A 16,067-nucleotide genomic window follows, 5' to 3' on the forward strand; every position below is an offset into this window, starting at 1 on the left:
AGGGCGAGTGGGAATTATGGCGAGTTGGTTTGGTTGGTTTTAGATGGGCCGGATCGTTGGGCTTAGTGGGCTGGGTTTTAAATGGGCCTATGATAACATTTGTGGCCCTAGTGGGCTTCAAGAAATGGGCTTGGACACCGAGCATAGAATTTTTTATTTATATATTTTTTAAATCCAAAAATTGCAAATATATAGTCCATTTTGAAATTTTGCAAGTGACAATAGTTGTTTGTTGAATTTTTTTAACCCATTTAATTTAAATCTATTATTTTAATATCAACTCCTCCCCAACTAAATTTTCAGCATCTACCTGTGTCCTAAAGCAAAAGGAAAGATCCTCAAATCCAATAATATATGGGATTTTCGCAGAGCTTTGCATCTTTATCAAACACGCGAATCTAGATAGGATTAGTCCATGCTAGAACATATGGTTGAGAAAGGGAGAATATCTTCCAAACAATTGGCGCACATATGCTGCTCCTTTCAGGCTTCTTTTTCTTGGACGGTAATCAGCTCCCTGCCAACGTCGGACACCTCACCATGATGTTTGACACCTTTTTTCTTGAGAACCTCACGCAAACGCATACACGTACTTACACCATTGTACGTACGTATTTATATAATATCTATAAGCACTATAAGCATCTATAAGCACTCGCTGTCGATAGATATATCATCTACTATTAAAAGAAAATCCCGTCTTGATGAAATATAAGAATAAATATGAGATTTGATCCTTAGTGATAGGAGTGTAATCGGATCAAATACAGACGGATATCACTGATCATGTATCCTATTTCGTATTTTTTCATCGAAATTGGAGTCGGACACGGATGATATATATAGCTGGAATACATAGCTTGTTAACACGATAAAGCAATCGTTCATTCAGCACATATTTATTTTATATTTTCTTTTCTTTACAATGTTCAAGCACTTCTTTAAATCTAAATCAGTAGCATATAAGTCATTAATCTCTAAACCAAAAACCTTATAATTAAGTTGAGATAATATGGTATAACACCTAGAAAGCACATCAGCAATCACATTGTCCTTTCCTTTCTTATACTTTATAACATATGAAAAAGACTCAATAAATTCGACCTATTTAACATGTCGTTTATTCAATTTAGCTTGACTCCTGATATATTTCAGCGATTCATGATCAGAATGTATAACAAATTCTTTAAGCTATAGATAATATTGTCAAGTTTCAAGTACACGAACTAAAGCATACAATCTTTATCATATGTAGAATAATACAGACTTGCCTCACTTAATTTCTCACTGAAATAAGCAATAGATTTACCTTCTTGAATTAACACACCTCTAATTTCAATCCTGCTAGCATCACACTCTAGCTTAAAGTCTTACCAAACTCAGGAAGTTGGAGTAAAGTAGCATGGGTAAGTTTCTCTTTCAATAACTTGAATACTTTTTCTTATGCAGGTCCCTATTTGAAAACTACTCCTTTCTTTATCAATTCATTCAATAGGGCGGTAGTGATGCTGAAATTCCACACAAAATGCCGATAGAAACCCTCAAGACCATAAAAGATTCTCACTTAAGTAACAGTCTCAGGGGTTGGCCAACCCTTTATGACTTTAATTTTTGCTTCAGCTACTTATATTCCCCGTGGAGTGACAACATAATAAAAAAAGAGACTCAATCCATGCAAAGATACACTTTTCGAGGTTACTAAACAAACATGTATTTCTAAAAGTATTAAAAACGGCACGTAGATGATCAAAGTGCGACTCATGTCACTTGCTATAAATCAAGATATCATCAAAGTATACCACCACAAATCTTTCAATAAAATGACGTAAAACTTTGTTCATCAATCGCATGAAAGTGCTAGTGCATTAGTTAACCCAAAAGGTATTACTAACCACTCATACAAGTCAAATTTAATTTTAAACGCAGTTTTCCATTCATCTCCAAGTTTCATTCTAATCTGATGATAACCATTTCGCAAGTCAATTTTAGTAAAAATTATAGAACCACTCAACTCATCAAGCATGTTATCTAGCCTAGGAATAAGATGACAATGTCTTATAGTAATATTGTTTATGGCTCTACAATCAACACACATACATCAACTATCGTCTTTCTTATAAACCAAAAGAACAGAAACAACATAAGGACTAAGGCTTTGTCTTACGTACCTGCAATCTAAAAGGTTTTAGACTTGTCGCTAAATTTTCTTAGTCTCTTTCTGGTTGGTTCTATATGCAGCACGGTTTGAAAAAGTTGCTCCCAGAATTAAATCAATTTGATGTTCTATTCCTCGAATTGGTGGTAATCCTGGGGTATTTTAGCTGGAAAAACATTCACAAACTCTATAAAAAGGTTAGCAACAGCAATAGGCAAAGAACTAGATATATCATCGAGTTAAACTAAAGCATTTTTGCATACCAAAGCATAGTATGACAGCTCATTGTCATAAATTTCAGCAAGGTCAAATTTTGTAGCAAGCATAACACATATTTTCAATTTAATTCCATCAAACTTAGAAGTTGTTGTCACCTTCTCCTTTTTGGGTGGAAATTTTTGTTTCGCTACTTGCTGATTTTCAGATTCATATTTATGCTCTTTTCTCTTATTTTCAGCTATCTCTTTTTTACATTTCACAATTTCAACAGAGGTTAAAGGTAGAAAAGTTATTTTCTTTCCTTTATACATAAGTGTGTACTTATTACTTCTACCATGATGTGTTGTATCTGTACCAAACTCCCATGATCGACCTAGTAAAAGAGAGCATATTTGTATTGGTACTACATCAAAATCAACACAATCATGATATGAACCAATAGAAAAATGCACCCTAGCCGTTTGCATTACCTTCACCTTACCGCTGTTGTTGAACCATTGAATATAGTAAGGGTGAGGATGTGTTCTTGTCGGCATGGCAAGCTTCTTGCTCAAATATGAACTTACCAAATTGTTGCAGCTCCCTACATCAATAATGACGCTAACACGGTAATCCTTGACTACGAGGAACATCTAAAATAAATTATGGCATTGTACTTGTTTCGCTTGCTCTATTTAAGTGCTTAACACTTGCTGCACAATGAGAGTCCTATAATTCTCCGTGGCAGCAACACCGAATTCTTTCTCATGGTCGATATTCGTCTCGTGTTTGTCCTCTTCACATGCAAGGTTAGCTGCAAAAGCTTATTTATCCTCAACATCACTAGCACTTACATATCCACCGTCCTCTGTTGCAATATATGCTCGCTTACTTGGACAATCCTTAATGACATGGCCAATTCCCTTACATTGGTGGTAAATAATCCCAGTTGTGCGACCAGTAAAAGCAACCGAAGAAGAGCTCTTCGCTAGAGCCTACACACTAGCAGATTTGCTTACCTCAGGAGCGTGTAATGGTGTCGAGGGTATTGCTGAACGTGCCCTACTTGAGAAGGGGGCAGCAGACCGTGAAGCTGAACGTGGTGCTATTTTGTCTTGACCTGGTGTTGATTTTGAAGTAGTCGAGCTTCTAAAATTGTTCCTTAGCTTTTGTTGCCGTCCCTGTAATTCTTTTTCTGCCAAACATATAAATTGGAATAACCTAGGAATGCTATCATATTCTTTGTAATCGACTATGTCCTGAATTTTACGTCTTAACCCTCATAAAAGCATGCAATTGCAGCCTCTTCATCCTCAATAATATTGCAATGCAGCATGCTAATTTATAGCTCCTGATAATACTCACAGACCTATTACGTTGGTTTAAGCGCTGCAATTTCTTACGCAAATCACGATTAAAAGAAGGTAGAACAAATCTATTACGCATAGCAACCTTTAAAGCATTCCATGTAGTAGGTGCTAATCCATCATGCATACCCTATTCCACCAGATGATTTCAAAAAATTTAAATTCATTAGTGGCGTGCCTAACTTTATGCACTTCAGGAACTAAATGAGCATTAAACTTCTGTTCTACCATCATCTCCCAATCTAAATACCATTCAGCATCAAAAGCACCCTCAAAAGATGGTATAGTAAACTTAACCTTAGCAAATGGACTATCATTAATATGTAAGTTATGTAGCTAAAAATTATTACCTCTCATACCATGATGGTTGAAGTTCAATCGGTTACTTTGTCCTTCATCAAAAGCGTTACGTTCTTGCCTCAAAATTTCATCATCCATGGCTGACTCCTCTTGTTCATGAGCTGCACCATGAGGATCCACTTGACCATTGTTTGGTAGTGGATTATCCAATCGATCAAAACATGTATTGAGTATCGCAATGCTTTCATTAAGTCGTTGCAATGAGGTATTGGTTCCTGCAAACTTCTTGTCAATGTCGTCATGAATACTTTGTCGATGATTATCCAACAACATTGTGAGTTCTTCCCTCAAAACACACTTTTTGGCATCCGATATTTCACCTGCTATGGTTAGTAATAGACAGAAGATAACAAAGATATTATCCCTATTGACTACTATGTGGTGGAAAGTAAAGTGGAATCACACACTCTCAAGTGTCTTACCACGCTCTTACAAGTGTTCTTACCAATCATAACAGTTGGCACAATCGGTGGCTGGTTCATGATACCTTATCAAGTGCGAGTGAGGTAGTTGTAAGGGAAGAAATCATTCTGATTGAGAAAAGGTGTATCTTGGACATGCAGTATTTAGTAGCAACAAATAGCAATAATTGAAATCAGATTAGCAAAGCTGAATAAGAGTCCACAGTACTCGTCACAGTTGCTAGCCCGAACATGTTCCTAGAACTAGCTCAAGCAAACCGAAAACTATAACAGACACAAGCACAATGCAACAAAATTCGCAATGCAGACTATTTTTTTTGAAATCTCTCTCTTTTTTTAAGCTATTTGTTTTTTTTCTCGGATGTGACACAAACTCAAAACTCTTCTACTATTTTTTCTAAGATCAGTGAAGTACGTGGGTCACAAACTTTTTTCGGAGAGCAGGGGTAAAAAGATGTTCTCTCTCTCTTTGAACTTTGGCTACCTTAGTTTCGGCTATGGTGGTTGGATCTGAGAAAGTGGGCGACTCCAACTAAGTGGTTGCGGTGACTAGATGGTCAGACCTCGAGTGGGTGGTTGGAGTGACTGGTCGGAACCCGAGTGGATGCTCGTGGTAACTAGATGGTTGGACCCCGAGTGGGTAGTCGGAGTGACTGGTCGGAACCCGAGTAGGCGGTCGGAGTGACTAGTCGAACCTCGAGTGGGTGATCAGAGTGACTACTCAGCTATAACAAACAAGGACTCAACGCTAGAAAAATTGGACACGATGACTTGACCAGCAACAAAGACATCGACGATGGAATCGAACTCAACAACGTGAAAACTAAAAACAAAATTGTGAAGGGCACAAAGTGATTTGGACAGCGGAATAACTATGATTTAAATGTTTTTATGGGGTAAATGTTTTTATGGGGCAATTTTCCGGACTCTAGGTAATGGAATAAAACTAAACAAAGGGGATAACTGAGATTACCTAATGGGCAACCGAAGCCCTGGTACTACTTGATGCGGGGATGCCCGATCTTCTGTAGGTAATATGATAAGTTATTTTGGTGGAGCTTCGACATTGATGATCCAAAGGCTCTGATCAAAATAGATCAAAAACTCTCACAACCACTACACCACTACTCTGTAGTTACCAACCGTGCCAAGATGTAGTTGACCTCGCCAAGAATGTTTTTCCTGCCAGTAAAACGAGGATACAAGCAACAATAGGTAGATGCAATCTGAATATTGTTGATTACCAATGAAGTACTCGAGTTGGGGTTCAACAAATCGATAAACGGTGAAACTGTCTAGAATAGAATAATCTAAGCTAAACCCAAACCTAAACTATGATGGCTACTGTATATTTATAGGGGGACATGAGGAGATCGACCTAAGGTTGTGCAGCTGTGGAAAGAGATGTAAACAATCTGGACTCCGACCCCAACACGATTACAAGACCCAACTAGGTCAAAAACGATAGCGCAACACATTTTTTTACCATAACTAACATATAAGGAATATTTGGTCGAGTTCATATCCATTGGAAAAGGCTCATCGCAAGCTTTCTAGATTGTTTAAGATCGCCTAAAACGGATATCGTATGAGAGAGTTATGCTTATTTTACTAGCGTGGTATCCTGAGATCAACCACGACCACGACCACGATCATGACTAGAGCTCAGCCTCGAGTCCAAGTAGACTTGGCCTTCGAGAGGTGACATCCGGGTAAGATTGTGGTGTTTCTCCCGCGTTCCTAAGCAATAAAACATCATAAAAAATTATTAATAATCCATCCAAAGAAATATGAATAGCGAGAAATGAATTCACCTAGTGGTCTAATTATCGTGCATGTGCTCTTGTAATTGGATTTTATATTATTGAGGATTATTAATGGTATTGATCGTATCCGAATGAGCCATGGGCTCAACAACAACCCTCGCAGTGGATAAAACCTCCTCAGACTACGATGACATCTCTCCCTATAGTATCGACTCATCATGAGGATGTCATTGACTGCACATAGCAAATGCCTAACTGGAGCGACACACATGATTTCCACTGAGGCTGCTGCAATGCAAGCCAGTAGCTTCGCTGAGCTCCTAAGCGGACAGTACCCCCAATATCCCGATGCACCTAAGGGTTCATAGTGCTACCAACATGATGAGTCTTCGGTACATCAGACTTCATTAGAGCACATACTACAGACGTCCGCACTTCTACATGAGGATCTTTCATCATAGTACATGCAGAGCTAGTTAGTGAGTCTGGATACACGTTCAATGGGGTCGCACAGGGCAGGACAATGATGATGACAAGAAGGGCACACGTTGCGGGGGTCAGCGTAAGCCGCTGGGATGAGAGGCACACACCCGCCATATGCTTACACTCCTGAGATTGTGTGCATCGTCATCGTAATTGAGTAGCCAATGCAGTTTTTCAGAGCACTTGTACTTGTTCATGACACTTGTATTATTCACTTTATTGTTGTAGTTATCTCTATTATGTCTTATTCGTTGTATAGTTAATGTAATTACTTTTAATTTATTTAATGTTTGCCAAATGATTATGACACATAACTTTATTTATTAGTTATTTATTAAGCATTGTTATATATTAATTATGATATCTAATACTTTTGTTTAATATTTATTAAAGAATCAGGGATTCGTGCTTTGGTGCAGAGCCAGAATATTGCAGTCAAGGATCAACATATATATAGCGGGATCTTCTAGTACAAGCTTTTCATGGACAGTTACAATGATCGATACAATACTAAATGCCTCCTTGCAGGTTATGCGTGAAGAAAATGATGATCCCTTTAAGAAGAACAACCTAATCTAAGCTGTGTCAAAATTTCATTCAAGTCCCTTATGTTCTGCATTGACCGCTTTGCTCCTACATGTAACCACCGACAACCTTAGGGTCCTCTTGCACGAGTGTCATCAAATGTATCTCAAGGTATGCGAACTAGCCGATTATCTTTCTGTGCTAGGTTTCTCTATGAGGCAAACAAGGATGACGATATTGCTAGACCAGTATGGATCCTACACCCAGGTTTCTCGTTTTCTATTTGGTCGCTCTGCTTATCTTTTTTCCATTTATTTTAATGCTCCTCTTTTGCGTTAGGGTTCCCGGAAGATGCAGAGTTGATCAACAAAGAAATTCCAATCTTCTTGGTGATGCATATGCTTTTCGGCGGGGGTATGGGTTCTGGTTCACGTAGAAGATATCGAAGATCAGCGAACCTAAGGGGTACAAGGACACCCTCTACTATTCAACCAAAAAAATGATGAGGCCGATGAGGATGATGATTTCATGCCACTATTGCCTCGACATTTCAGCAGCAATACATGGGAAAGTTCAAGGAACACTGCAAGAGGATGTTCACGCACCACATCGACATGACGTACAACCAACAAGGAAATAGGGCGTGATCCTACCGTGATAGCTCAAGATGATGACGAGGACGACAATTTTATGCCACAACGACCCCTCCGTCAGATGCCCCCATCTCCGGAGGGCACTGATGACCCTGAAGATGATGGTGGATTTCCTTCTACCAATCCTCACAACTTCCAATCATCATCTCAGAGACGATAACCATCCTATTCTGATAGCTTTGACTGACACAACTGGCATTCTTCTATTAATTTACGTCATCACTTTCCACTGGCATCTTGAGATGATCTAGGTATTCAATAGCTATGCACTATGCATCTTGAGATCAATGATATAAGGGTGATATTGCCACTACTATATTTTAAATTATGCATGTTCAAACATGGCTATCACGTCCAAAATCCTTAATCACACAATTAAGTATAATCATGTTTTTTAAGCATTATATTTAATTTTGCATAATTGTAATTGGGAATATTAATGCACTTTGTTAAAAGTTAATTGGATGAGAGAAAATAAATTCGGGAGGGAAAAGAATGAAATTCGCAGTCAAAACGGACCTTTGTCTCTAAAACGTGGGACCCACATGTGGGCCAACCACCCCTCCCTCTCCCTCATGTGCAGCCACCTGCTCCCACCCCCTCTCTCCCATGCCTTCACTCCCACTCGTGCAGCAGGAGTTGCTGCTCCTCCCTCTCTCTCACTCCCTCTCAAGCACTCTCTCCTTCTCTCTCAAATCCGACCTCAAGAGAAGGATTCGAGGTGAGTATGTGGTACCTACATAATCATGAGCTCATAAGGTATCCATCCCCCCAATTCATTTTTGTTTTCCTAGAGGATTTGAGCCGGATTTGGTGTCTTTTGGTGTTTAGGGTTGAAATGTGAAGAACACCGGATTTCTTTGTCTCCTGAACGATTTCATCCGTTTCCTTTATCCCCCGGTGGTCACCCAACTCCACAAGTACCGTGGGTAAGTCTCTTAGTCTTCCTATGGCGTGAATTCAAGATTTGGTTGATAGATTTCGAGTTTTAGTGAAGTTCTTGAGTTCTTGATGAAATTGGAGCAAATGAAGGTTTTGGATGAATTTGAGTTAGGAATTGAGTTTCTAGGTTGTGTAGTGAGTTCTAGGACCCTTGAATTAGCTCTAAAATATTTTCTTTTGGTATGGAGAAGTTCGCAAATCATTTTGGCCAAGTTTTTCCTCTCTCAAACGGGCTATTCTAGAGCCACCCGGAGAATCCGGGTTAACTCGGAGGGTTCGGGCGACTCCCAGCCGAAAATAACAGAGAGCTCCACCCGGAGGTTAACCCGGATTCTCCGGGCAACTCCTAGCCGAAAATAACAGAGAGCTCCGCCCGGAGGGTTTGCAGAGACTCCGGTACCCGGAGTATCCGGGTTTACTGTTCATCAGCTTTTTTTCTTTTATGCTGATAAATTGTAAAATTCATAGTAAATTCTCTGTAGCTCCAAAAATTATAAAACTATTTTTTTAGTTTCATAATAACCTCCTATACCCATTAAAAATATACCTAGCCATGAAATAGTTAATTAAATTTCTGAGATGAATTAATTAGGTTAAGGCTTCTTTAATTCGCCACTAATTCTTTACAAGTCCAAAATGAATGAAACCAATTTTTCTAGTCTCCTTATGACTTGTTCTATATAGGAAAATTGTTTCCCTGCATTATGTGGTATGTTTTGGGGCATTTCATCATATACACCTTGTGGCATGCATTGTTGCATTTCATTCATGCTTATCATTGCATGCGTTATGTTTCATAGAGCACGCGATCCTTCGATCCCAGAGGCTGAGGGCAATCCCGACGTGGCCCACCTATTTGAGCCAGTGCATCAATACAAGCAACTAAGCATATTGATCCCTCTTGTGTAATTGGATAAGTCTAAAATTGATGAAATATGCTTATGTATGTATGCATATTTAGTGAGTCAGTGTCAGGTACCAATGGATAGAACCTATGTCGATTGCATTCTTCTACTTTGAATACTTGTGTATTTACATTCCTTGTAGCCTTGAGATGTTGTCAACGTCTAGGTATGAGTTTGACTTATATGTTTAGCCATGCTTAGGTCATTCGGTAGAAGTTGAACGACGGCGCATCCTGTTGTTCGCGAGCATAGGACCTTCTTATGATTACATACACGTGTTTAGGTTGAGATGGTTGTATGAGTGGTGAGTATGAGACGAGGTGTGGGCAGTGCTAGGAGGTGTTTTGTCCTGCTCGGATGTGGAGTTCCCCTGGGTAGGCCGGTAGAGGAAACTGGATACCGTAGACCGCTTTGCGCCGGTTAAGTACCGATCATTGGTGTTGTTGGCTTTAGCACTTACCTTACTCACAACATGTCGACCTAATGGTAAGACGAGCCGAATACCTTCGCAACTGTGGCTTTTTGGGCTTGGACATCGACGGTGTGAGCGGGCGGGCTTGTAGTGGTACTAGTTTGCTCTGGGAGTAGTTCTAGTACCGCCGCACCGAGCAATGCATGATCCAAACAGTTGTGGCTGGTTGGGAAAGGTTGTCACGAGTACCCCTTGTGTGCACTTTGGCTGGTGGCACAAGCCGAATGGTCCTCGTGTCGTGTGGGTCTAGGAGTATCCCCTGTAGGGTGTATAAATAGTTCGAACTACCACGCTCTCGGTCATGAGCATGCTTCTGTCCATCTGCATCGGTCGTAGAGTTTCGAGTATTGTTTGTGATTCGGTATGTGGGAGATGGTGTTATTGGTACTTGTTACTTGTTGGTATACATGTTATTTACAATTACACTTGTTCAGTTGTTAGTTGCAGGGTAGTTTTTATATGTTTTGGTAAAATTTCAGTCGCTCACACATATGTCTTGGATGCTTAGTGCTTATTTTTTATCTAACATGTGGTTCATCCTTGCTAATGATCAATGCATAATCCTTGGAGTCGAGCAATGTATATGTGCTCTATATGGTTTAAGTCTTGCGAGTACCTTCGTACCCATACCTGCACTTTCAGGTACTCCGGTTGCTGGAGAAGAGGTTGTTTTTGGCTACTTCGTGCCTGCCGATTAGGGTGGCGAGCAAGGGTAGTGCATCCTACTCTGAAGGCGGCGTTTTTGAGACGGTGCCTAAGGGCATGTGGCGTCGTTCTCTTTTGTTGTCTCTAAGTTTAACTTTCCATTGCGTAGTTCTTTTGTGGTTAGGAGTTGAGGGGTTTTGTTTCCTCCTAGCTTGCTTTTGTTGTAAATTGTTGAAATCAGTTGCATGCTTAATACTTGTAATATAAATATTTATTACTCACTCTTTATTAAGCTATGTTGTGATGTACATGTTGGAATGACACGTGTTCTGATCCTTGGGCACAAAACACATGCTGGGACTACCGGGATGATATTTTGGTTAATCATCGAGGTTATGATTATGAATAATGATCTTTCTGGTGATTAATTAGAATATTATTTAGACGGTTCCCCACAATGGCTAAGTGTTAAGGCTGCCTATAGACTTTCGGACTACATGGTGAATTAGGAATTTTGAAAGGTACATTTAAATTAGCAAATAATTTCCAATTTTATCGAAAGTTGGCAATTGATAATATTAATGTGTTTAGGCTCAAACCATGAGATATGTTCATACCTATGTTTTGACTTAGCCTTTAGACACGAAGTGACCACACGATAGAGTTTTAAGCATAAGATGACAACAGATCTGTCCTGACTGTATCTTTAAACTCGAAGTGATCACATGACAGAGCTTCAAATATGAAATTATAACACGTCTCTATCACATATTTAGACACGAGACAACAGAGGTGACAACGAGGTGACGCAATGTGTTGCAAAGCAATCCCGACCATTTTTGACACACAAGGTACCGAATACGGCACTATGGACCATATTCGGACCGAATAAGGTGCCGAATACGATTGGCACATGAGGTGTCAAATACGGTCTACAGTACCGTATTCGGCACCTCGTGTGTCGAAAATGGTGGGGTCGACTTGTTTTTAGTATGGTGTGCTGAAAACCCGTTTTCGATAAATGAGATGTCAAATACGCATGCTAAAATTATAAATATGATGACATGTTATCAATTTCGGCAGATGCGGTCGAGTATGTTATCTACTTTTGGATTTTTGCCACAAGGCATGGTAATCACATGGCTCATCAACCCAAAACAACCATATGTCCTTGGTTTTGATGATTAGTGAAGGTAGTGAATCAAACCGTATGTTTATTTTTGTATATCTTATTTAGGTAAAAAAAAATTTAAGTAGCACATAAAATACTCGTCAATAGTGAGATGTATATAATGAGGTTTTTAATGTTTTAAGCTCCATATCTTTAATTTTAAATATACATTGTGTAAGTGGGTACGTATATTAGTTTGTGTAAGGGTTATTTTGGTGTCTCCAAAAACAACAACATATCAACGAACATGTCGCCGGTGCGACAGTACGCCTGCCTGCACTCTTTTCAGGCAAGAATCTCTGCCATGAGTTATCGTGACAAAGACTCGGAATCTTCATCTTTAAACAGCGGCACACAGTAATCCTTTTGATAACCTTTCCTTTGACGAACTAATAAATCCTTTTGATCTCAAAATTTAAAATCTCTGATGAATCAACGAAAGGTTCCCGAGATTACACGGCGCAAATATGCTGTTTTCTGAGAATCAAAGCAAAGCAGGAAGGACATTGCATGTCATGGAATAAAGATCTTTTCCCTCTCCTGCCCACCAACGAACGAACGAAGCAAAGGCGCGACTAGTTTCGCTGCAGCTTCCGAAATCTCTCTCCGTCCTTCCGAGCTCCAGCTTCGTCATCTCCCTGCCTTGCCGTCTCTTGTTCAGCTGTTCTTGGCGTCGTCTTCCTCTGATCCTTCCTCGCATGTTACAGGGCTTTCTTGGATGATGGGCGGCGTGTTCGGGGCGCTGTTCGGCGGCGGCCACCGGCGGGCGGTGGGGAGGCCGGCGCCGGCCACCAGGCACCAGGGCATGGGCCGGCAGCCGTTGGCGCACGACGCTGGCGGCGGGCACCGGAGGGCGGTGCTGGCCAAGAAGTACTCCTACATACCTGACACCTACACCTCGCTCGAGCAGGTGCCGATCGCGCTAGCTAGCTTGTTCCTATGCTGTTCTGCAGGATTGATTCCCGTTAGAAAGTTGGACACGAGGCACCGATTTCGACGTGGAAAACCCCTCGTCGAAAAAAGAACCAAAAAAAAAAAATACCACGGGTGCAGGAAGGCGGATCACTGTCCCGTGTTTCTGCGGCGTGCTCACCGGTGCAAATTTTGTTGCTCAGGTGTCGGCGGCGCTGCGCGAGCAGGGCCTCGAGTCGTCGAACCTCATACTCGGCATAGACTTCACCAAGAGCAACGAATGGACAGGTAAAGTTTCATCTGAAGAACATCGATCTTACAAGATGTTAATGTTCTTCTTCGTGCGTTGCGTTGATCGGACTGAATGCGCGATGATCGTCGGCTCGTTAATTTCGTATGCTCAGGAAAGCGCTCGTTCGGCGGGCAGAGCCTGCACAGGCTCGGCGACACGCCGAACCCCTACGAGCAGGCCATCAGCATCATCGGCAAGACCCTGGCTCCGTTCGACGAGGACAATCTCATCCCCTGCTTCGGCTTCGGCGACGGTGAGTTGGATAAGATTGCTGACGACGAGGTCCATTATTCCTTCTGCCATTTGATTTCAGGAAGAACATGAGCTCGATCATCAGGGGGAACGACTGACATTTCTGAGTCGTCTTGGACGTATGCTGTCCATCCTTCTTGCAGCAACCACCCATGACTGCAATGTCTTCAGCTTCCACCCCGACAACTCGCCGTGCCATGGCTTCGAGGAGGTCCTGGCTTGCTACAGGAAGATCGTGCCGCATCTCAGGCTATCTGGTGAGGATCAAAACCTCTGGAAACCTTGCTGCATTGTTGTGTGTACTAATGACCTCTCTCATAATATATTGATCCATGCCGAAGACTGCTCACAGTACATGTAATTGTCTTCCATGGCAGGGCCGACGTCGTTTGCGCCGATCGTGGAGGCGGCCGTCGACATCGTGGACAGGAGTGGAGGGCAGTACCATGTTCTTGTCATAGTTGCAGATGGCCAGGTCGTGCTTACAAGAGATAGAATACATGCGCCGACCAAGCTCGTGATCTTTTTGTTTCCATTCCTGACCAATTCACTACTGTGGAAAAAATGTTGCAATTCAGGTGACTAGAAGTGTTGAAACAAGTGACGGTGATCTGAGCCCACAGGAGAGGAGAACAGTGGACTCCATTGTCATGGCAAGGTAGTACAAGAGACACCATAGCCACCGGGAATTAAAATTTCGCAGAATTTTTGGTGAAATTTCACGAATTTCGGAGATGAAAGAAATATTTAATTTAGAATTTTCTTTCATTGATATATCGGACTTACAGAGTAGAGGATGAAAATGATCAAAATTTTGATGAAATTTTGCGAATTTTGATGAAATTTTGAGAATTTTGATCTTTTTGTCGGTGAATGAAAAAAATTGTAAAACGAAACTGAAATCACTGATAGCCACAACCATAATGTGTCAGGCTTCTGATCTGACGGAAGAGTTTTTTACTTGCTTAATCTCAGCTCCTACCCATTGTCCATCGTGCTGGTTGGGGTCGGGGACGGCCCCTGGGAGGACATGCAGAAGTTCGACGACAAGCTCCCGGCGCGCGACTTCGACAACTTCCAGGTGAAGATCGAACAATCAGCTCCGATTGCTCCATCCACGGCCTAAACTCCGAAGACGAGCCACCGATTTCATTTACGATGTCAAGCACAAACTGTTCGTCTGTGTGACGTGATCCTCGCTGCAGTTCGTGAACTTCACGTCGATCATGGCGAGGGACACGATGGCGCAGCAGAAGGAGTCGGCGTTCGCGCTCGCGGCGCTCATGGAGGTCCCCATCCAGTACAAGGCCACCGTGGAGCTCGGCATCCTTGGGTAATGTAGAGCGTGACTGCTCTTTGCTAAGGCTGCTTGTGATTGTTCTTGTTGTTCTGCCAAGTCCGAAGCTTTCTGAGCATAGAATTTCTTGCTGGTGTCTGAACATGAACGCAGTCGGTCGACGGGGACGGCCAAGAGAGTTGCGCCCGCGCCGCCGCCGCTGCCGCCGCAGCAGAGGCAACCGTCGTTGAGGAGGAGAGCCAGCAACGTTAACGAGGCAGCGGCGCAGCCTGCAGCGCCAAGAGATGATCAGGTAAGATTAGGAAGGAAAGAAGAACCATACTAGACTGTCAAAAAATATTCTGTTGTGGATTCTCAATTTGTGATCACACATTGGCTCACTCTCACAGCAAATGCTTATATGTCAATATAGGTGTGCCCAATCTGCCTCACCAATACCAAGGATCTAGCATTTGGCTGTGGCCATATGGTGAGCAGTAATAAAGAGTTTCTAGAGTACATAATACTCTATCGTTTAGAAATAGTAGACATATTTATTTTGAATTTGATCTTTGAAGTTGAATTTTGATTAAGGTTTTCTCACAAAATATATTATTTATAGCAACAAAACTTATATATAATCATTTTAAATTGTGAACCTAGTTATATAATTTTATACACTAGATATTCTTATAATTTGATTAAATATTAGTCAAAATACACCAAGTTTGATTTTTTTTTAAAAAAAATATATACCTACTATTTCTGAACGGAGGAAGTACAACCTATGGAAATCCAAAATATGTTTATTTATGTTCTATATTTTGAATTGTGTGCAAACAACAGTGCTGCAGGGAATGTGGGGAGAACCTCACAAAATGCCCGATATGTCGACAATCGATAAGGTCGAGGCTGAGGCTATACTCGGGATGAAAAGCCAAAACCTATCTTTACCATGTACATAATGTCAAATGTGTAAGAACTAAGGTGAGGTCAGTCGGTGAGAGGTGTGGGTGTAGATCTCAACCAGCCCAGTTCAAGTTCTCTTCACCTCGAATTTGGACGAATTAATATCTCAATTGTAAGCAAGCTCTCAGTTTGAGTGGTTCTAATTGCTTGATTATTGTCATGTTACTTTGTAATAAGTACTAGCAAGGTTCATAAGGCTCCCTTGGGTGTGTAATCAATTGTATTGCTGCAAGCAAAAATACAGAAGATACACGAGAAAAAGTTGCTTGTATTGTGACACCTTAGACCCTGTTTGTTTTTGC

The 16,067-nt window shown here is 41.2% G+C and overlaps 1 protein-coding gene across 2 annotated transcripts; it reads left to right on the top strand.

The window, feature by feature from the left end:
• The first annotated feature begins 12,460 nt into the window (after nt 1-12,460).
• LOC133899638 (E3 ubiquitin-protein ligase RGLG4-like) lies at nt 12,461-16,042 on the top strand. 2 transcript variants are annotated; one of them, XM_062340666.1, is made up of 12 exons: nt 12,461-12,688; nt 12,772-12,974; nt 13,180-13,264; nt 13,381-13,521; nt 13,664-13,777; nt 13,898-13,995; nt 14,099-14,178; nt 14,496-14,601; nt 14,726-14,853; nt 14,971-15,109; nt 15,230-15,286; nt 15,643-16,042. In XM_062340666.1, exons 2-12 carry the CDS (start codon nt 12,783-12,785, stop codon nt 15,727-15,729), a joined length of 1,227 nt encoding a protein of 408 aa, XP_062196650.1. In that variant the 5' UTR covers nt 12,461-12,688; nt 12,772-12,782; the 3' UTR covers nt 15,730-16,042. The 2 variants fall into 2 exon arrangements, with proteins under 2 accessions (XP_062196650.1, XP_062196649.1); XM_062340665.1 differs by having other exon boundaries at nt 12,461-12,974.
• The last annotated feature ends 25 nt before the right edge of the window (nt 16,043-16,067 follow it).

Source organism: Phragmites australis, chromosome 18 (assembly GCF_958298935.1).
Source record: "Phragmites australis chromosome 18, lpPhrAust1.1, whole genome shotgun sequence".
Taxonomy (NCBI): Eukaryota; Viridiplantae; Streptophyta; class Magnoliopsida; order Poales; family Poaceae; genus Phragmites; species Phragmites australis.